The 23,603-nt window shown below is 39.9% G+C and overlaps 2 protein-coding genes across 7 annotated transcripts in view; one reads left to right on the top strand and one right to left on the bottom strand.

The window, feature by feature from the left end:
- The window catches only part of CEP85L (centrosomal protein 85L), a 121,089-nt gene that overhangs the window by 38,076 nt on the left and 59,410 nt on the right, over positions 1–23,603 (bottom strand). The window lies entirely within an intron of this gene.
- PLN (phospholamban) lies at positions 8,834–23,421 on the top strand. 3 transcript variants are annotated; one of them, XR_001554269.3, is made up of 4 exons: positions 8,834–8,919; positions 13,968–14,008; positions 16,396–16,975; positions 20,661–23,421. XR_001554269.3 is itself a non-coding variant. In XM_015858644.3 (3 exons), exon 3 carries the CDS (start codon positions 16,519–16,521, stop codon positions 16,675–16,677), a length of 159 nt encoding a protein of 52 aa, XP_015714130.1. In that variant the 5' UTR covers positions 8,834–8,919; positions 13,968–14,008; positions 16,396–16,518; the 3' UTR covers positions 16,678–16,868. The 3 variants fall into 3 exon arrangements, 1 of the variants encoding a protein (XP_015714130.1); XR_001554268.2 differs by lacking the exon at positions 20,661–23,421 and adding an exon at positions 20,371–20,509; XM_015858644.3 differs by lacking the exon at positions 20,661–23,421 and having other exon boundaries at positions 16,396–16,868.

Here is a 23,603-nt window from a genome sequence, read left to right as displayed (position 1 = left end):
TAACATGACGTTAAAAGCAACAGTGTCTGGAATTTTCCACTGATAACAATTGGGGCTTTCCTAAGTATAGAAGCACTTGTTTTATTAAGTGTTTGGTTTATCTTCACATTACAGTTAAATTCAAACCTTCTCTATTCAAAAGAAACCAGGAGATGAAAGGGAGCTTCCACAAGAACAACCATAACCTTTTTTCCTTGAAACCTTCAGGGAAACAGCACAATGAAGTTAAATTCACTTCTTGTGTTTTGTATTCTGACCTGAAAAGCAGAATGCCAAAAGAGTGACTATAGTTGTTGGAAGCCCATAAAGTGCCCTCTGTTTCACATGCAAAACAAAAGTAGGGCATACATTATTCACTGAAAGACTTTATGGGCTGCGTGAGTAAGACAGAAATGGATTAGAAAAGGACTAGTTGGGGAGAAAATGTAAGTCACAAATCAATCATGAATGGAAGCATCTCTGAAAGTACAGCATCTTGGTCATTTGCACTCAGACGCCTACTGACCAGTTGTGATCACCTACAGAAATCTCTTTTTTTAAATAAACATCATTGATATCTATAAACATCAGTTTGATAAAGTCTGTGTCAGTTGCTTGTTCATTACTTGAATATTATTCCTGCTTACTCTCAAAGAAAAGTAGATGCAAAAAAAGTGACCCAGAAAAAAAGCAAAAATACTTCTGTTTTTGCCAGCTTGCATGAAACTCCGCAAGGATGCGCAGAGCAGGCACCAGTATTGCACGGAAATGGACAGGAGCCCTTTTCTAACAGGAGGATAATTAAAAGAGTTTAACTTAAGCAAACATTAGATAAAAAGAACAGCTGTGCAATAATTGGAAAAGAAGATTTAGAAGACCCTACTGAAGCAGAGCATCAGAATCTCTTGACATGCAAATGTCTTGAAAGAGAGGGGTGTTCCTTTCAATGTAATTTGAAGCAGGAGTAGCATTTGGGGAGGAGAACCTCAGGTGATCAAGGGGCTCCATTTTTCAAATGGATCATCATTAGATTCTGTGAAGAGTGTCAGCCCAAAACCAGAAAACAGGGCCTCTCTTCATCTGCATTGTTTGGTTCAGCTTTTCATGGCTTTAAAAGAAACATTAACCATGAATTTAACATTCATCAGATTTAACAGAGATTAAATACAAACAAAAAACTCCCAGAAAAATAAAGCATAAACGTTCAAAATATTTACATGAAAACAAAACCAAGTATTCACACAAATTCACAAAAGGACACTTTATTTAAAAATAGCAATCCAGAACCAGTCTCAGTGGGCACTCGCACAAAGAATGGGATCCAGACAAATTCCTCATAAACTATGCATTTCAAGTTTTGCAGATGCAACTTCTGTACGTGTTTTAACTGAGAGCACCTAGAGATGATCTGGTAGTGATCAGGCCTTCTCCACTACTTTTTACACCCTTATGTGGATGAACCCAAACTAAAAACAACACAACACCCCACAAAACGAAGTGCCTGGATAGGGAGGTAGGAGATACAGTTTAGGGCTTTTCCCTAGGTATGGTAAAGGGAGGACAGTTGGACTAGATGATCTTATAGGTCCTTTCCAACCTTGTGATTCTATGAAAACTCAATCACAGCTAAACCCACTTTTGTTGTTCTTCAGCTCTCACTACCATGAACACAAAGATGATGGAAAAAGACAACTATGTTCTTTCCCCCCCCCCCAACCAAATTTTAGAACAAATTTACAGAGGCCTTTATTTCTGAAAAATCAACTTTTAGAGCATCCAGTGTCATGTATTTGAAGATTCCAGCCTGAAATATCCGCACCACTGACAAATAAAAGAAACCCAACTAGTTTAACACAGGTTTCTCTTTTAAACTGGGAACCACACAAGCATGGAAGATAGTCACATAACTTGAGCGTGGAACAAGTGATGGAGTCTTAAACTGTTTGGCTTCAATCCAAATTATGAACCTTTTCCACTTGAGTTTATGAGGGGTACTTGAAACACACTTGTCTCTAACAAAAGCAGCAGGATGATGTAAGGGTGCATTTTAACACTGGTGTCAGTGTGTGAAGGTGTTTTCCTTCTATAAGAGATAAATCAATGGGGGCAGGCCTAGCATCTTAATATAAGTAGAAACAGCAGAGAAAAATCACACTAAAAATAAATAGTGCTTCCACCTCCATCAGTCAGCACATCCCACTCGCAGGTCTCTAAGAGATCTTACAAAGAAACTACCTTTATTAGCCAAATTTTACAGAAATGATATTGAGATACAAGTGAAGATGCTTTTTTCCCCAAGGCTCATCAGAAAGTACCAAAATGCTGCAGATTCTCTAGTGTGGAAACCAAGTTATGTAAACAAAATAGTGGCTTTGTCAAACACAAGCAAGACTATTCCTGGCTAAAGAAAACAAACCAGACAGTCGTTGAATTAAGTATCTGAATTAGAAAAACATGGTCATATCCATCCAGAACATTCTTTAAGCTAAAATAAAGATCAAGCTATGTCTTCTGCGTGAATGGTATGAGACGCCACTTTTCATCCTGCTAGAAAACACTGTAGTGCTGCATTACACTTCAGCCTGGAACAGTCTCCTCCTGCCCACCTGGCTGGAGAATCCCTTTTGTCCAATATAGAGAGAATAAAAGGAAAACAGAGACATCTGCAGCAAACCTTTACAAAGGCAGTAACAGTACAGCAATAATACTAAACATTTGGATGGAACTAAAAGCTGGTTCAAAGCTGTACATGCAAGCCTTTATCCAGCTTCTCTATGATTAAGGCTCAAAACAGATGTCTTACAATCTCTGAAGAAACCAAAGATGTCCTCAAATGCGGTAATGTAAGTGGGACTGAAATTCATTATTCTTCACATTCTAGTCTATAACTATCTCCATTAAGCTATGCTCTATCACTTATATTAGTCAAATTCAAATCTGCATGGCAAAGTTTCTCTCCTCCAGTGAGCAAGAAGAGGAATTTTTATCAGGAAGCAGCTGCCCACAAAAAAATACAGAGTTAGGAAATACTTTTAAGATAGGGAAATCTGTTCTTTTAACACAATCGATGGTCTGAATTAGAAGAGTAAATCACCGTTTTATTTTGCCATCTTGCATAACAGGGTAAAAGAAAAATACAAAGTATTTATGATAAAGTGGTTTTTTTTCTTGCATATGTAACTGTGAAACAAAATTCTGTTATTGAAGAAAGGAAAGGCTTTCCGCTGTTTGAATAAAATAAAAACCGAGAGGAGGAAAGGTATTTCTCATTTGCATTTCTCAAATATACCTCTCAAAGTAGGACCAACTAAGAATTAGCATGAAGAGCCTCTCTTGGCACACCAAATTTCGATGTCTGATTGACACTGTCTCCATGCCAACCTGAATGATGATGCCTATCAGGCAGGTGGATGTGATGTTGGCAACTGACCTACAAGCAGCCCCTCCATGCCACATGGATTGGTTTCTGTAATGTCCCACACAAGAGAACTTTTTTGCTTCTATAGGCTGAATGGTGAGTTCATCATTTGTTTCTGCTCAGACAACCTGCAGCCGGAGATAGGCAGCAGCTGAGTCCAAACCCAGCCATTTCTCTTCTGTTGTGCTGCTGCTGAAGTGGAGACAGTCCAGCATCAACACTTGGCAACTGAAACATGGCTTCCAACTTTATCTCTCCTTCATATGCCTTTGTCCCGCCATTCATCCATCACTCATAACATGTCAAATAACACAGCTAATATCTGTGCTTGCTAGAACAGTTTATCTCAAAGACACTCAACACAGTTTCTTAGGTATTAGGATCTCTGCGTACCGCCTAAAACACATTATTCAGCTTAGTCAACTGAGGACACCAGTAAACACCAAAGGCAATTCCCACAAGCATTTCATAAGAAGGAAAAAACTTTCCACCCTAACAATGATCACGAATGTCTTAATTTATATCACATTGCTATTTTGAAGGCACTTTGCACTACTGTAATTAACTGCTACTCTTCAAGTTACTAATTATTTTGACCTTCATTAATCTATTTTCACTGATATATAAGTAAGAATTTGAAAGAGCAGGGTTTTTGTGCCATCAGTATTTTGCTGTAAAATAGAAGAAGTCAAGTCTGTGCTAGTCCAGTTGCATCCAAGGCAAACAAGAGTTCTCTACAGGGGTATGGGAAGCTACCATCAATTTTCAGAGCCAGGCAAATTTCTTGTTTCCCCGCTTTTCTCATAACCCCAGGCAAAGCACAAAAGACAATAAACAGGCCTGACACACTTGTGAGTTCTGTGATCTGCATTAATAGTTACAAGTTCATGCCAGTAACACCGACTATACTGAAAACATTCAGGCTGACCTTTCTGAAAATGCCTTTGCCTGATTTACTAATAACCAACTAGCCCTGCCAGAGCCTTAAACATTCCCAAAATGAGAAATAGTTCAGCCCAAGTCACCATTTTCTGTTCATACAGGTTTGTTAATCACTTTGCAGTGTTATGCTTCAAAAGTTGCAAGTTCAAAAGTTAGTTCATCTTGTTTATAACAAAGAACAAAATGTGAGGATCAGACTACTTAATGACTGTCCAATGCTTAGCTGAAGTAAACACTACTTCTCCCAAAGGAGATGAACATGACACTGAGGATACAGTTCTCAGCAGAGCTGTCCTCTACAATACTAAAAGAAGCCATAAACATCACAGAATCACAGAATCACATCACGATAGCAGGAGGAAAATCTGCAGTCTCAAAAAGGCAAGTTTTTCCACATGCACCTAGAAAACATTGATAAATGACTGTCAGAATCTACTCATATTCCAGATCCAGGTAAAGTATTAAAGGAAGCATCAGAGAGAACAGAAACATTTGGGTCATAAATCTATCAAATTCAAGCAAGAGAACTCAAAGTTGTGAGCAATGTGAACATCTCCAAATTGATCAGGCTATTTTCTCACCTGCGGTAAATCTGGACTGCTGTTCACACTGGTTGAAAATAGTACTTCGCCTGTATTTTTGAATATAAGGAAAAACTGCCCTTAAGTTGAACTCAGTCTTCTGTACAAACATAACTGAAGGATACATGTAATACAATAAAACTGAAAGATGCATTTCCCTTACCAGAGAACATAAAAAAAGCACCTCACAATCCATATTTGCTGATGGCTGGATTTCTACCCTTGTTGCAGGATTTAGAACTATAATATATCCCAAGTTAGAAGGAGCCCACAAAGATCATAGAGCATATGAAAACACTGGTAATGATGATAGAACTCTAGCAGCTTGGTGCCATGACCCCTGCCCTGGGGAGCCTGTTCCCACACTTGATCACCCTCCAGTGAAGAACCATTTCCTGACTCCCAACCTGACCTTTCCTTGAAGAAGCTGCAGATCACAGCACCTTGCAATGTAAAAATGACCGTCAGCAGCTTTGAGTGTTTGAACAGGAGACCTGGAAAGACCCAAAAGGACTTCACCTCAACAACTGTGAAATTTCAGATGCTACAATATAAGGACATAAAACTATTAGGCAGTGTCCCATAGAGGGCTATGAAGATGGTGAAGGGTCTGGAGGGCAAGCTGTATAAGGAGTGGCTGAGCTGAGCTTTGTGTCAGCCCAGAGCGGAGGAAGCTGAGGCCTCATGGTGGCCTACAGGTCCCTATGGAGAGCAGAGGGTCAGTGCTGACCCAAGGGAACAGCATGGAGCAGTGTGTGGGAGGGCCAGACTGGGAGTCAGAAAAAGGCACTTCACCAGAGGGTGGTCAGGTACTGGCACAGGGTCCCCAGGGCAGTGGGTATGGACTGCACCTCAGAATCAGTTCAAAAACTTACAAAAGGAAAGCTTGCATTCTTGTGTTCAACTTTCATATCGCTACCTGCCACTCTGCTCCTCCTACACAAACAATCCAGTGCACATCTGTGGGAACAAGCACTTCTCCCTTCCATTCACTTCTAATGGCTTTAAAACCAGACATGCAACACAAGGCTGTATGATATTGTTAATGTACTCTTCTTCAGTATGAGGGAAAACTACTGGTGCAACGCTATGGAATATGGCAGTAACCCAAGTACACGGACTCATAGCTGAATTTCTCTACTTTTATAAATAACGAGATTTGGGTTATGGTTCACTTCTATGTGGTGTTGCAGGTTATCAACAGGTCAAACACTGACATCGCAAACTCTGCACACAGAGTATTCAGCTAGCAGTGTCTCTACAGTTGACATTTGCAAAACCAAGACATGAAAGCAGAAAAAGTAAAATAAAATAAATCATAGGAAATTATTGCTGTTACAGATACAAGTCTTACTATTACTTAAATGGAGGAGTCAGTATGCTGGAGTATAACAATCTCTTTTTGGACATTATCCCAAACATCAACCGGATCTCCAAATAAATTTATGAGAAGAAACATGCTCTGGTGGCAGATCTCTAATCCCACTGGAGAAAGCCCAGACCATCTCCATTTAAGGTCAAGCAAGCAACAGCTGCACATTTTTGTTCCCCAGAACAAAATAAAGCAGACCAAAACCTCCAACACAAATTCCTTTTTTAAAAGCTGTTCCCTTCTGGTCTCCGTGGGTGCTCAGACACAAGCTACCAAGGAGGGAACTGAAGAGCATACAAACGCCCTCACACACGTGGGTCCTGCTGCCTGGTCCCTGGGAAGCACGCTGCCTCGCACAGGTCCTTGCAAGCCCCACCAGTGTGTGACACCAAACCAACCTGGACAGGCTTCTGGGAGAGATGGTATCCCAGCAAGCCTCTTGCCAGGGAGACACCAATGCAAATCCAATGCATTCACAAGAGCTATGTTGGGGGAATTTTATTGTTATTTACTAAAATAAGAATGGAAATGCATTTAATGTAACATTTCTTATCTGAGTTAGACACATAGAGAAGGCATGCATTACATTTCTGATGTGGTATGACCATTTGCATTAATGCCTTATCATTCACGATTAAATACCATTCTTTAAAAAGAAGACTATGCTATGATTGCATCTCCTCGCTTGACAGTGGCTCAGTAACAAAAATGAGCACTCTTTACGGGCATATCACGTTTAAAAACTCTAGAATGCTGATTACAAGCATTTCACCAACACAAAAAGGTGTGAATCAGGAAAAGAGTAACTAATCCTATGATTTTAGGATGATTTGGTCAAAGGGAAGAATTGACATTAGTCACTGCAGTGCTGGGTGCAGGACTCTAATAACAAATAGAAGGTGTGAATTTCAGTAGTAACAGTTGTACAAGTTTCATATTACATCTTGCAAAGATAGCAGTGCTTTTGCTGGAGGATAGCAAGCGATAACATGAAGCTTCCCTCACAAAAAAAGGTCAAATGCAGTTTGCTTGACTGTTATAGATTTATAATGTTAATAAGGTCATTATATGTAAGTTATGAAACTCTCCGCACTGGTGAAGAACTATAATTGTGGTGATACTCAATTAACTTTCAATTGAAACAAGTGACCCTGGATTTATTAAAGGATAACAGAAAACAGTCACATTTATAATATAAAAACTCCGTTTCTAACTTTAATTGTAATATAGCCATGAAGAGCATAAAAGAGCTAACTATCACCTTCAAAGTCTTCAAGTACTTTTTGCCTCTGGCTTGAAGTAGGCATCACAGCATGGCTTACAGGGAATTAGAAAAAAAAATTAAACAATAAACCAACTGAAAAGAGTCAACCTATCACGTCTGGTTTCTTGTTCAAAGCCAGACACTAATCTATGCTAAGCAACAACTGTCAAAACTGGATCTAAATGTTTAGAGTTAGGCTGAGCTTCTGTATTTTTGCCTGCCATTTCCAAATGAGGATAACGCTCACACTGCCTGTAACGTCCACACACCAAGCCTGACGCAGGGTGCTCTCACACACAGCAGTTCAGTGCCTCCACAGCCAGTAAATCCTCCATTTCCTGGATGCACGAACCCCACTACTCAAATGTGGCCCATGCAACAGACAGCACAAACCTCCTTACAAGTGCAGGATGCAATGTGTGCTGTGGCCCTACCTGGCATTCCCCAGACATGAGTAAAGCACTGCAGGATACCTTCTGCGTCTTATCCAGCTGCACTTCTCTTTGGAGTACAGGGCACAAAATCATATGGGCACAATTCCCAGATGCTACAAGGGTACTGTGGTATTTTATGAGAAAAGTAAAATACTTAAAATTATATAGGAATGATTAATTCAGAAGATTAATTTATACATGCTGAATTTTATTTGGAAAAACACACCATCACCACCACACACCACACCTTCCAACCCACAAATTAACTCAAGAGGGTGGAAGAGGCATGAAATACAGAAAAAAATTACTTAAGTTCAAGCATGGTCAGAAGAAAGCTGATACTGCAGAACTCACACCACACTGTAAACCATATAGCAGCTGTATAACAATATTACTGAATCTATATATACACACACAGAGCACATAGTTCAGGAAACCTGTGGTACAAAGGAACATCATTCCAGATCCAAATCCCGTATGGAATGCATTGACACTAGGGATTTTGGATTTTGTTAATGAGAAACTGCATTGCTGTAGCTAAACTACTACAGCCTGAACAGCCCTGCAAACCAACTCCTATTTAAGTTCTCACATAAGTAAACATAAAAAAGGCCACAGCAAACAGCTCACCCCCTCCCTCGCGCCCTGGCCGCAGTTCCCTGAGCCCCACATGGACAGAGGAGCTGCCAAAACTGAACATGTTCCCGCTGCCAACAAGTAGAGATGAAAACTGCGGGCTTCAGAAGGCAGGGCTGAGGCCAATCACAACTTCTGCGTCGTTGAATGACACCAGGAGCCCTGCCTCTAGAACTTTTGTTATTTTTCCCCTCAGCCTCCTCAATTGTTCCCAGCACTTGGTCACAGACTCGGACAGGCTACCAGAGACCCACACACAGCTGCCGTCACATTCCCAAGAGCCTGCAACAGAGGTAAGCACCCTCTATTTGATGCTTTTAACCCTCACAGCAAGGCACTGTAGCTGAGGCTTTCTGCATAAGCTCCGCTATTCAAATTAAGAGCCAGTTCTAAATATTCATTAAAAGTAGGGAAACTTAGACACATCTGCTCTGAGTCACTTATACAGTGCTGTATTTAAGGGACAGCTGAGGTTTTTCTACATGCTGGTGAGACACTTAACTATCCCTGGGCAGACGATTTATACAAGCATTGTCACAGAAGCAGTGAGAAACTTTCATCACCTTCCTTCAACCTTTATTCCTCCTCTTAATCTGTTTGGTTTGCTTTGTTTTAAATACAAAACCTTCATAGAGTAACTCAGTTTCACAGAGGCACTACCCAGCTGCGTGTCTCAGCCCCACAAAGGCAAAGCTCCTCCGCCACTGAACTCACAGAGGAGTGCTCTACTGATGTGACAATGACCAACAAAAACTTCCATTGCTGTATGAAGTACCACCATCCTTCGTTGCAAGCGTTAACTGGTTTATAGCAGCACTAGAAATGGAATTGAATCACATCATTTGATACTTAAACAATTGAATTCATACAACATAACTGCCGTGAATTCCTTTGAAAGGTTTATTTGGTCTTTCTGGTCACTGTAACTGCCAAGCTAGAATACTTCTAATAACAAATAAAAAGGTAACTAGGATTTGTAACATCGCAAAATTAATCTATAATGCAGAAAGTAATCCACTTAATTCCAACTTAGGGAAGAGTGTATGCACTGTACAACAAAATACAGCTTTAGCAAGCAACAAGACACACACTTCAATCAGGAACATGCCACAAAGGATATTTATACAAAAACAACTCAACATCTATGAATATTGCTACAAGGAATAAGATTTATTCACAACAAATTTCTCCTTAAAGCTGCTGCTCCATTGATGCCCACCTTATTTCTTCGGTATTGTTAAAGTTTTGATTTAGGAAAGGGACAAATTGACGTTGTGAGGCACCTGGCTCCTTTTCCTTTGACTGGTAGGCACTGGGCAGGGACACCCAGGAGCAGCTGGCTTTGTGGTCAGCAACCAGCGTTCATGAAGGCAGTGGCTGGAAGCTCTGCAGCCCTGGAGCCAGGCAGCTTGTTGGGAAGCTTTCCAGAAGCTGATTCTAGCAGGCAGCAGCAGCACTACAGACCCACACTACCTTCAAATCCAAAACCTATGACAAGGAGGAAGATTCTGCAAAATGATTTTTAGCACTGGATTCACTTAAAATGTTTTCAAATGGAAAAAAAAAAAAAAAGTGTATATTTTCTATCAAGCAGAGCACCTTCCCTCCTACAACACATGTAGCACGTACACATCTTTAAAATGACGCTGCCTATGCAGGCACACTTGAACTTCAGCGCTAGGGCAGCTCTTCAGGGACCCACTTGCAGCCACCATGGCTTGGTTTCCAGCTATCACACACATACTTTATCACAGCAGTGCAGAGAAGCTGCTCCAAAGTAGACATGAGCAAAGCTCTGCTGTTTAGTCAAAACTGCAAATTTCACACTGCTAACATCCCATGTTGCAGACGTTCAGATTCAGCAAAACCAGCAATTGTAACGAATCAGATATGAAGTACCACACTTAGCACGCAGAGAGCAATTTTCTGCTTCTTTGCCATTTATTTCTAAAGACAACTGTATTTTGGGGTATTTCCAGAGATTCTGATTTATGTATACATCACATCTGTTTTTAAAAATGGCATTACATTTCTCATCCTTCTAAAAGGTTTAGGAAGTAGCATCTTCATTGTGTAGCTCAAAACTAAGGTTGGGTCATAATTAGACACCATAAAGGTGATTCTGATTGAATTTTTCAGCAAACAAGAATGTATGAGATACACCTACATGGGAAGGCACACACCTTTTTACATGCCGTAGCACTAATTAGAACTACAAATAGAAAAGCATCCCAGCTGGGAAACCAAAACCCAGCTGGAAAGTTATGTCCTGTTCCCTAGATTATGAGATAAATACTTTAGAACTGGAAGATTGCTTTTGTTTTCCAGAGATTAGTATGTGGCTTATGAGGACTTTCCTGGCACTGAGTTACTTTATCCACCTTATTTATCTACTTCTTTTTTCTTTCAATCCATGTCACATCACTGCTGTTGGAAAAAGCTAAAATAAGAAATAACTTTCAGAACACCCATCCACTTGTACACTTTTGTAAGTAAGATGCAATTGTAAGATGCAATTCAGTTCACATTCACTCACTCCAGTTCACATTGCACCTATCCAATTTATCAATAATATGTAACATCAGAATCACCAGAACCTAAAACCTAACTTGAAACTACAAGGTGTCAAATTCTCAGGGCATGCAGTAGAGAAAGGAGCCACCTCCCAGTAATAACTATTTCTATTTTAAAAAAAAGTAAATAATATAAAACAGCTGGAAAAAAAGTACATAGCATCTTCCATCCTACTTCATTGAGGTAACAGATGAGTGTGGAGGCTGAGGCACCTGCCCAAGACCCCACTGTGTTGTTCTGCAGCGCTTGCAGGGAATTTAACCTAGAGTTAAATTCGAGCCAAAGACAGAAGCTTCTAGTCTGCTTTAATAGACAGAAATAGAGATAGAAGTCACAGTCAGTCACAAAGTACGTGAATATCCTCCAAAAAATAATAATAATAAAATAAATTTTAAAATGCCAGGCTATGCATGTTCAAGAATTTAATAGTTTACCTTTTTTTAATTATTATTATTTTAATATATCTAGACCTTAATCTTTCTCATGGCCTTGAAACATAGAGAAAGGCTCTTATTAACTGATGATCTCATCTCTAGAACATGGAGAACATCAAAACTAGTCAAAGTGAAAAATGTAAAAGGGGAAAAACGGAATCTAAACTGTTGCTTTTAAAGCATGAGCCTTCCACACTGACACTTCAGTACAGTACAGTCTTCAAAACAGAAAAATTAGTTCGCTTTTCCAGTTACCTGCACATCCAAGAATCTGAGTTCAGCTGTTATTTTTCCCCACCCCAAAAGCAATAATCTCTGCATGCCATTAAATAAATAAATAAAACTACACCCTATCCTACTAGTGAGTCTGTGGCACCTTGCACTGACTTAATGTAGTCCAGCTGCAATTTTCTGTTTCTCCTCATGCAATTCCTTGCTCTTTTTCCACACTCCCACGCTCTTCCTTTGCTCATTTTTCCCCTTACTTTCTCCCTCAGTTTGTCTTCACCTGCAGTATTTTCTGCATTCCTGCCTTCACCAACCCCAGTCTGTTTTTGATTGCCAGCTCTTTTTCCCCTTACGTTTTCTTCACTATTTTTTTAAATCAGGGTTTTGTTCCCTGCAGTCAAGCTGTTGAGTTGGCTGACAGTTTTTCCACTGGTACAACTGCCTGGTGCAGCTCACAGCCTAGAATCAGAATGGAAAACAGCATCCTGCACCCCTAGTGTGGGTAAATACAAACCCAGCTTAAGGCGTAAAACCCAGCAAGCTGCCTCCATACCATTTCATTCTTTTACAAGAAAACTGTAACATACCTGTACAGATCCCTTCTGCAGTTGAAAACCTGCAAGCAACTTCTTTTATTATCAGTGAAAGCTTTTATTCACTGAACTGAGAGCAGAGACCCACTAGAAGTCTCTCAAGCCAATTCAGACCGGTTCCTTATCAGCTGTCAATTCGGAAAAGGAGACTTTTCAGACTTGGGAAGTTTCAAGTGAAATGGCTCCACACGGTCAGTGAGGTGATGTTTTACAGCCAGGTTCAAAACAAAGCAGTGCAACTGGGAATAATATCTATACATTAACACAGGAAGCCAGCAGAGATGACAAGCATGCCTACACATTAACTGCAGGCGCACTGTGCAGGCAGAGCTATAACTCCCTGTAAGACTTAGTACACCAGTGTCCTTAAAATCCATGGACAGCTGGGACAAAAGACAGCAATCAACATTATTTTCACAGCATTTCTTTTTCACTTTGGCACTGTGCACACAAATCCTTTAAACGCATCTCCTCTGAATGTGCAGAGAACGTGCCCAGAAACACCACGCTGCTCACACAAATGTACAGAGGAATTTCTTACATTGGGTACAGTTCTACACATGTAAAACAAGGATCGCAGAATTTAAAAGTGCTTTTCTGCATTGCTATCCTGATTATTAGAGACTTATTTCCAGTATATGAAGTGAGACCACTGTTGTTGGGGCTTTTTTTGTTTGTTTTTAAAATTTCATTGTAAAAATCTGTGAAATAGAAACTCCTGTTGTGCAGCAGCTTAACAATGCCTTTTCAGGGCTTAGCTTGCTTGTAAAGGGCAGCAACAAATCAAATATGTCAGACCCACGCCACTGATATCACTACTGCATTTAGTAAACATATGACAGGAAACAGACTGTGTCTAAAATTGCTGTGGCATTTCCAAAGGAGCCAAATTTATCCTGTGTGACTTCAATGGAGTCAGTGCAGTTGCACCAGGAACAAGCGTGGCCCACAGTTTTCACTTTGGTCACAGATCTCCTCTCATGGTGAAGGACATCCAGAAACAAAGATAAAAATAGCCTGACACAAATCAGGGGAACAGTCATATGTCAGTGAAGGGGGAGGCAGTAATTGTAACTGGTGACTCACATGAAGGCCCCAGGTGTAGGGGATACCCCACACAGCAACATGGGGTTAACCATGTCATGTCTTTCTGCATAGCTGCCCTGGGCATGAGACAGATCCTTCACATCCATTAGCAGCCCTGCATTAAAGACAACTGTGCACCAATGCAACCAACAGTTTCCCCTCTGGGCTCGTTACACCCAAAGACAATTCAGTTTGGCTTCAAAGCCAAGTAAATATCACTATTTGCTGCACTTTCAAGATGTGGTTTTGTGCATGCATAATACTTCTTCATATTGACCTAAAGCACAGACAGTGGGCAAACAACAAAGAAAACTAATATCTGTGCAGTGATTGCCTTCATTTTAGACTAATCGTAAGGCTGCCCTTTTTGACCTTGTTGGCTACTCAGCTGCAGCTGTGTTACCAACTCTGTTTCTCTTTATGCAGACTTCTGGTGGTGACAGCATCATGGAGGACTAACAAGTAAGGTATGTGCTTATTGCTTGAAACTATGCACTTGTAAAGAAAAACCTGATTATACAGAATATGTTCCCTTTGCTTACCTCTCCCACAGGCAAGCTAAGTAAGAATAGCAACATGCAGGTGTTTCAAAAATTTCCAAACCCCAAACAATCTGTTACTGTAATCTGACCTCTCTTCATCCCTTTTCTATGTATTTTTCTAGTAATAATGGGTATATGCTCTAATATACTATTTTCTTCTTTAAATCCTTTTGTGTCACTACTCTGGCACAGTGACTGCTGTGTGCTGATGTCCTCCCTGAGACTCTCTGCTTCCCTGAACTGGTGATGTTTTCCTCACCTGTGATGCCCACCCCATCTTTTAGAGCAGTACTTTAATGTCTTCAGTCACTGCCCCTGGAAATGTATTCAGCATCATGATGTACAGGTGCCTGCAAGCATACAGGATATCTAAGATAGCCCACAGAAATGGGTTCAGTGTGTATAGGAGCAGGTAAAACAATCCCATTCCTCTGCAAATTCTTCTGAGTGCCCCCAAGAAATGGAATAGCTAGGGTGAAGCTCGCTGTCAGCAGGCTGCACACAGAGGCCACAGGCTACACACCCCATAAGTTAAAAAAAAAATAAAAATGACAGTGACTTGGGGTGAAGCCATCCTCAGGAAACTCTAATCTCTGTACAGTGTCCATCACACAAGCTAGCTCCATAAACCTAGCTGTACTTGCTTATGTCCATCAGTGGTTCACCTCCTATGTCTTGTGCAGAAGACAAACGGCTTGGCCCACAGCAGCCCACTCAAGGCTGGAAATGCCAAGCCACCAATTCAAGGAATCCTTGCCCTGGGAACAGGCAGAAGCCAGCAAAGAGCACAGCACACTGTGCCTGCTGAGCACCTTCACTGCTTACATAGATGAGAACAGGTACAGAGTTATGTCAAACAAAGCTGAAAAACAGTCAGTGCTAGGAAACTAAGACCTCAGTGTGCACTTTGTTTGCAATGAAGCTAAGACCAACGACAGCTCAAGTCACTGTAAGAAAAATCTAAAGTTCAGATTTTGGAGATACCATCACATGGAATCACCTAAAAGTAGATTTAAAAAATCCCATGTATAATGTGCTTCCTTTCAAAAGCCTTTTTTTTTTTTTTAATATCAGTGTTGTCATCTATACTGAAAATACATGTTTTCTGCCATCCTAACCTTAGAGACCCACATGGAGGGTTCAAAAAGAGCCTGAAAAATGCTTTTGTTTCATTTTAAGGTTCTGTTTTAGACACACCTGAAGACAAGCTCACGGGTGATAAAACATCGCAGTCAGAATGTCCTATAAACCATGCAGCAGATACCTAACCAACTGTTGGCCTTTACCTGGCATATAAGAAAGAGAGGAAGGCAGGTATCTGTATAATTCACCAGAGATTAAAAAAAAAAACAACAAAAACGCAACAAAACACACCAAACAAGATAAGGAGAAGCCTTGTGTCAAAGATGCTATTACAGTATATACTCACAAACCACCAGGGGGCAAGTTCAGCTTTCAGAGCAACGTTTGAGAGATGTATACAATATCACCATGTTAAGAACAAATTTTTCCTCATTGCTATAGTATCTACCCTTTGCCATGAGCTAAGCAAGCACACAGCCTCTCAACACAGAAGATTTGCACAGTAGGGCTTTTATAACCCACTGGGACTTCTAAGAGAACCAACACCCTGTGCTTCCATCGGCCATCAAAAGGGAGAAGATGCAAGAGTGCATGTTTTATTTCAAGCAGGAGACAAAGTAATATACATGCTTTATCTTGCTCCCATAGCAGCCGGTGTACTTGAACCTTTTAGTCTTTATCCTGTCTAATGAAAAATATACTACTAAAATTCCTTGAATCAGTCATGTTTAGCTTTTAATTTCACACCATATGAAGTATTTTTACTTGGAATGGCAGCGCATAAAGATTAATTCTCCTCCCTTCCAAAACAAGTCTGATCATCTATACAGCCAGGCATCCTGGCCTCCAGCCCTAACACAAAGCTTCAGGTGTGCTTAAACTAGCAGTAATGGGGGGAGAAGGGTGGAAAGCAACCTCAGTCTCAGGCCACAAAGGATGGAAAGATAAGGATATAAAAAGGCAGGACCTGGTAAGTCCCACATTTCCACAATTTCCATTTTACAGTCTCCAACCCCTGTTGAAAAGCAGGTGATGGGAGGAGAAATATAATGCAGCACAAACCTGAACTTGGAAAACAACATTTTAAAAAACATCATTTTAAACTAAAAGCCCTTGTGAAAACAATGTGTTTACTTCAAGCTGCTTAGAACCTTAAAACAATCTCCATCTGCACCTATCGAAGCACTTTACTTCTGCATTTCTAACTCTTCACTTTCCTGCTTTCCCAGCTCCACAAAGGCTGTCTAAACAAAAAAGAGAAGATAACAAGCACTTTACACTGTTCCTGACAACTCCTCTCCTTTCCTGCACTTCTAAAACCTCTGATCTGTGCCCTCTGCTTTCTTGCTGCCATGGAGAAGGTCCAATACATAACCCGCTCTGCTCTGAGGAGAGCCTCAACTATTGAGGTCAACCCACAAGCACGCCAAAGGCTCCAGGAGCTCTTTGTGAATTTCTGCCTGATCTTAATCTGCCTCTTGCTGATCTGCATCATTGTGATGCTCCTCTGAAGTTCCAGCACTTCTCTGCACTGTTCTCTAGGAAAGCCACCCAAAGGGAAGAGCGACCTCCACTTCCAACCCCAATGCAAGGATCCCCTTGGGAGAGAGGCTAGCACTTGGACTAAGGCTGTGCTGTGTGCCAGCCATCGCGCTGCTCTTACTGCCTGCCACATGTATTAAAAACACACTTCTGTGCTGAACAGTGTCTAAAGCCTGTTGTTACACAGCTGTGCATGACCTAATTTATCTGTTCAGTCAAGAGATGGCTGTTCTGACTGGTGCAGGGAACTGCCTCTCCAGAGGGCTGGTAAGTCTCCCCATGTTTTAGCCAGTTCTCCAGGGGTTAGCCCCTATAGACAAACAACAAGTGCACCTTTTCACGATCTTCGAGTTTCTCTAGAAGTCCATAAACCACTGGGCATGTTCCAAATTCAGACTAAAGAAGAGCTGCTGGCACACATACCACATACTGCAGAGTAGGAAAACATCTATTCAGAGTCCTAAAACATGTTCCATCTTTGTGCTATCAACTGAAGGTATTCACCTTGTTCTAGCATTTATGAGAACAAAAGTAAAACAAAAAGTATCTTCTGAAGGTTGTTTTTTTTTTTTAATTTTCAAATGCTCTTCTTCAAAGTTAAAGGATCTTACATATGTAACCATATTTATTTATATAAAGTATACATATATATTATACATACACATTATATATATATAAAATGTGTGCATATATATAATGTATATGTGTATTTCTATATGCACACACCTTGGGTAAAAAAACAAAAAGGCAACTTTTTTTTTTTTTTCTCCACTGGCATTTGTCACTGTTCCATTTTCACTTGATATAACTATACAGAATTAAATGACAACCAGAAAGATCTTTTGGTACATTTTTGCAGACAAACGCATACTACCTTACTGGCAAAGATTTCATTTTCTGTAAGTAGCATAAACAAATGGCTCAAGTAAAAAACACAACAAAATCATAAATACCCCCAAGTTCTTAAATGTTTGGTTTCAGCCAACTTGAGTATTGCCTGCTCATATAACAAGTGCCCAAGTTTAAAACTACAGATAGTTTTATATCTGCCACTGCTGTTCTACGCGACTTACATTTGATGCGGTAAAGAAAATGGTTTAGGTCATTTTTACTACTGCAAATGGGGCATACCATAGAAACACAAGCAACACCATCATCCTCAACTATAAATGACTGTTAGAGAACAAGCAAGTATTTTCCTAAGATAAATGATACGTATCATTATTTACAGGAGGAAGAACACTGCAGAAAAACTTATTTAGCACATAAAACACAGTCTATACAAATACAAGGTGAAGCTTCTTCTCCAGCAGATATCAGTAACAGGCCTGAGCAGACTTCCAGCCCTCTCACACGTTGCTGGTGTTAGGTTAAATTCCTAGAAACATTACAGCTCTCAAACTTCAAAAGAAAGCTCAACAATCAATATACATAGATCAGATGTTTTAAACCAGCTTCTTTCTACACCACCCTAGGCAAACAATACTATTACATAAGCAGAGGTTGACAATGAACAACTGAGCAGAAAGGGAAGAAATATTCAAGGGAAAAAAACTCATATTGAATGTAATGCAAGCTCATTGGTGACACACTTCCCAACTAGCAAATAGGTACACTGAGAGCAGATCTCTGAGGTAATGTTAGTCACTCGAAGTCATTAGTTACTGCATGAGGATTAAGGCAAACACTGATGTAAACACACATCCTACTTCAAGCCATAATGAATAGAACCGTCAATATAAACCTCAATTCCTGTTTCATGCATTCTGACCATCTTCACAAATGCATGATTTTCCATACATGCACTTTTCCTATCACTACTACTACTTAAAAGGAAGAAAAGCCACAGTGTACAACTTCTGTGAGGAAAAGACAAATAATGAAAAGCTTACTTCTATTTTTTAAATCTATATTATGTGATGAGAGGGTTTCCATACTTGCTTTTCTCATACAGACATTTTAGATTACACTGAACTTACTGAAGTAAACTTCTACTGGAAATAGCTGACAGTTTTATTGTACTAAAAAAGCTTTCTGAAGAGAAAAGGGTGCAAAAAGTAGCAGTACCCATTCTGAGATCATTTTGGAATTATAAGATCTACAAGCCTGTAGTCAAAGCAGAACATTGCTAAATAAAGAAAAAACAGCCTCCCTATAAATACAATACCTGCTTTCCTCTTACGTACCTCAAAAGCCATTAATCATTTAAAAACAAAAAACAAGAATAAACCACGGTATAAATAAGCTGGAAGCTATACTGTTATTTTACATCAACACAGATAAATTTAAAGTACTATAAGGTTCATCTGCACTTCAGGGTTCTGTTGATATGAAAAACTACTCCCATGCTCCACTTTACAATGCCAACTGAACCCAGAGTATTTTTCTTTGTATACTTCTAAGAGCTTCCAAACTAGCATCAGGTGTATTTTTATTTATTAAAATGACTGTTTGAAAATATATTACTGAATAAAAGAAGGTATTCAAATGCAATTGTTTAAAAGAAGCATCCATCCCATTATCTACTTGGGAAAAAATAATAAAGTTATGTGAAAGAGAGGTAGCCATTGTCAAGTCTGGCACTCAGTCCAGCACCTGTGTAAGGCAGCCTTTAAGGGTAGGACAGCCTTTAATAAAGCTTCTCACAAAATGCAAAGCGTTTGGCCTCCAAGCACAAAGAACTTCCACAGAAATTTTTAAAGAATACCTGGAAAACAATAATCAGATACACACTCACACCTTATTTTAAGCCTGCTGTGCCAAAACTTGAACACAGAGCAATGAACACGTTCATTCAGAGAGTACCCTTGATCCTATCTGGAAGCAGACTGATGCATGACAGATTATGGCCAGATACCAGCTTTATATGGTTACTGACTGTCATAAAAATATTTGTGAGGTCCTACAGGATCCAGGGCTATCATATTTTACACTGAATGTGATCCTTTAGCTTTGACTAGATGTTAAATACTGAAGGACGTCTGTGTTTTGCTTACGGAAAGAGATGAGAGAACACCTCTTGCTCACTGCAAGGCTTAGAGACAGGACACATTTCTAAGAATTCCTTTAAACACTGATGGTAATCTCCACAAGAACTCAGATCATTTAAGTCATTTTTAAATGGGCTCTGTATTTACTGCAGTATCTGACAACCAGTTCAGTCAAGATGACTGCTTTCTAAGATTCTTTTTTGTTGCTTTTACTTTTCGGTTTTTTTGCTCTTAAAAATAAAAATCACAGAAGTACCATCTCGTATAGTATACAGAACTATAGAACAGTGCCCTCTTCTGATCTTAGCTTGAACTTAGCTGGTTATTAAAAAGGTCTGGCAACTCTTCAGTGTCAGGGATAACTAGTCATACTCATTTCCTTTCTTTTCTACATACTCATATCTGCATTTAAAACAATCAGTAAGATATTATCATACAAAAGGCTATGGCATATGTGATATTAGTAGCACTACAGACGCCTCCTCTACCAGTGCAATCTGGTCTCCTCTTGTGGAATTCAGGTTGTGAAGATGCAATGAATCCTATGCAGCATACTGTTGGCAAAACACTACCTATATCATGGTACACAACACCAGTACCTAGAAAGATAGGAAAAGCTCTAATTAACAGAGATGCATTTTGCCCAGAATACGTTGTGTTTTTCACCTACAGAGATCCTTTAGAAAAACAGTGTTTCCAACAATCTACTACTGGAAGTAAAGCCTGAGAATAGTGTTGTGTCAGACATCACAGGGTCCTGCAGAGTTCTGTGCATGCAGAAGAAGTAAATAAAGAGCCAATTTGTGCAAAATTGAAGTCTTCCATTAACTTTTTTCTTTTTAAAAGGCATTTGGAAAAACAAGGAGGCTTGTAGGAACACTCAGTTTTTTGTTTTTGGTTTGGTTTTGTTTTTTTGAAAGAAAAAAGTATCTTCTATTAATAATTTTTTTCATAATCGGCAGAAACTAAGAACAGGTGAACAGCTGAGGACGATGAAATTTGTGTGACTCTGCGCTGCTTACCATCGAGCATACAGTCCAGAGGGCTGCTGTGAGCACAAGAGGGCAGACCAGCGCACATTATGGATCTTGCTACCAACAGAGGTCTCAACCTGCTGCTCAATTTCCTGCTCATAGTCTTGGTTTTAGTGCTCGCATTCATCCTTGTGAAGCTGATGTGAATCCCTGGGAGGTTCCAGTTCCTTTTCAAATATTGTTCTGAGGGTTTGGGGTTCTTTTGCAATGATAACGTAAGGAGGTCAAACAATCTGTCTGACCAGAAATACACCAAGACCACATAGATTGAAATACCTGACAGAAAATGTGTTCAGAGGGTTTTATCAGAAGCGAACCTAAAAGCTACACACAATTATGTTGTGCCACTAAGTAAGAAAAGCACTGAGAGCAGAGCCTTGTTGAGTACAGAAGGAAATCCATGTACACATAAGCAGTTACTTTAGCTTTCTAAATGCTGCAGTCAACTCGCATTTAAAGACCCGCAAAAGATCAACATCCTTCAAAAAACAATTCCAGATCACCTGTGGAACATAAAAGCACAGATGTTGGGGATAGAAAAGGAATACCCATGAACAGTGGTTTGCAGCAACTGAGATGTGGACTGGTTAAGTTTAAATCTGAAAATGTAACTTCTAGGGTTTGAGTTTTTGACACCTGTGGCTCACAACAACACATTAAATCCAGAAACCATTCATGTTACACAGCAGCATCAGAAGCAGCTGCTGTTAGATCTGAAACAAACAAAACAAAAATCAAAACCAAACAAGGTCCAGTAGCAAGGGTTATCACAGCCACGAATCCTTTAGTACTGCCGTATATGTGAGCTGTCAGTGCCTCTGCGTAACAGCAACAAGAGTGCTGCATCCTCATCAAGTCAGATTCAGCACTTACGCACAGGTCAAGAGTGCTGCATGGAGCTCTCAAGCTGTTTGACAAGCCACTTGTTGTATATGTGCCACAGCAGCATTGTTACCCACCCATACCTCATCCTCACATCAAGCCTGCAATGAAAGCTTCCCATGGGACCTCCCCCTTCAGCCCTTCACAGGGTGACCTGCTTTCTCCACACTCCCTGCAAAAGACAGTGACCAAGGAGAGCTCCTTTCTACTAGAATCATTTGCCCAGCAGGCAGCCCTAGGACACATACGGAGAGAAGGAGGCCACAAGTCGACTACGAACACCACACTGAGGCCAAGAAGTCTGCTCTTTGGCATCTCTCTTTTCCCCCAACAGACTGGGAACCAAATGTAACATATATGTATCATATTGTAAATTTAATGCTACAGAAATGCATGCAGGTCTGTTGGTATGCAAGATGCAGGTGTTGCCCACAGGTGAGGAAAACACAAGTCCCAAGCTCCCTAATGACAAAAGGAGTTCCCTGCTGTTGATACCACAGGCATCCCCTACATTACAGGGCTGACCTACTCCTGCCGACTCTACCTATCACTTACTTCCAGCTCTGAAATTATGCTCAAACTGCCATTAGGATGTTTCATGGGGTAGCTACAACACCACGCTTCTTCCCAGACAGCGATGAAAATCACAGAACCTTAAATAAATGCTGAAAGATGCTGCTGAAACATGCATTCTCCAGGGATGACGCACAGAATTGGAAGAGCTATCAGTCATCCAATGCCAAGCCTTTTTCTGTAATCAGGCACGGTCCAAGCTTGGTTTACCACCATCTGCTAGCACTTAGACTGAGCCCACGTATTCATTATGGGTTGAATCCATTTGTCAGCCTGCGAACAACCTCACAGCAAAAGAAACAGAGCATAACAGAATTAGCTCACTGCTGTGAGCTGTTAACTATAAGTGGTAATACTTCATGTTTGAAAGTTTTACCCTGCTGAAAGGTATGTTTTCAAAATTTGACTTGGGAAAAACATTTACAATTACTTCTTTCCTTCACTTTTCTCACCTGTTAGAATCATAAGGAAAAAACCACTTTTGAGTTCACATTTCAGAATAAAATTCAGTGAGAACAGTTATGATGTGAAGCATATTTGCTTTCAATTGAACTTTTACATGTTTGGTGATGTTTAGATGAATGCATGCACAGTTTTGAACTGATGATTGTTGTAGCACCTCTAATTTCTCACTGCATTAAAATTTGATTTGTAGTAATATATATATGGTATGAACAAGACAGTGTTTTCCTCATGAAGAAAAAAGTAATTGACATACATTAATGGAAGAAGACGCACTTAAGCAACTTCCATCTCTCATCTCTGCAATATTCTGCTCAATGTTAGCACACCAAATCTAAAGTGTACCACTAAACTGGAAAATTTTATATATATATAAAAACACATTAGTTGTATTGTGCTACATACATGAAGCCTTCTGAAACTTCTTTCCTCCTGCATTATCTCCCATGATTTTGAAGGCATACCCTGAACTAACACACAGTATCTACCTAATTGCATCTGATGATAGGATCAGGCTTTAAGAAACGCATTTGCATGGAAACATGGAACCTTCATATCCAGATTTACATGTCCTGTAAGCTCAGTAGATGGTTTGTTGTATATTACAACTGTTTTTTCTTCTTAACAAAGGCATAATGGTTAGCCAATCATTAACTTTGAGAATTTAAAATAAAGATGTATTACAACAGTTACCTCTGCTGAAATACCGAAAGATCAGCTGAACACTGAAAAAATGATTGTGTGATCAAATATAAATTCTGCATGAAAGTCATTTTTGTTGAAGTATCATTAAAATCTGTCCCTTGAATGTCTAGAAAAATGTTAATCCTCAAAAAGCTTACACTAAATAAAAATTTGCTATAAAAAAACATTTCCATACCCAATTCCACGTTACACAACAAAGCCTAGATCCACCTTGGAGATTCAGTTCAGAAGCCTGGGCACACATCACAC

This window comes from Coturnix japonica, chromosome 3 (genome assembly GCF_054131305.1).
Source record: "Coturnix japonica strain WE chromosome 3, WE-NBRP24, whole genome shotgun sequence".
Taxonomy (NCBI): Eukaryota; Metazoa; Chordata; class Aves; order Galliformes; family Phasianidae; genus Coturnix; species Coturnix japonica.
Note: the sequence above shows the minus strand (reverse complement) of the source record. Positions and strands in the feature narration are given on the sequence as shown.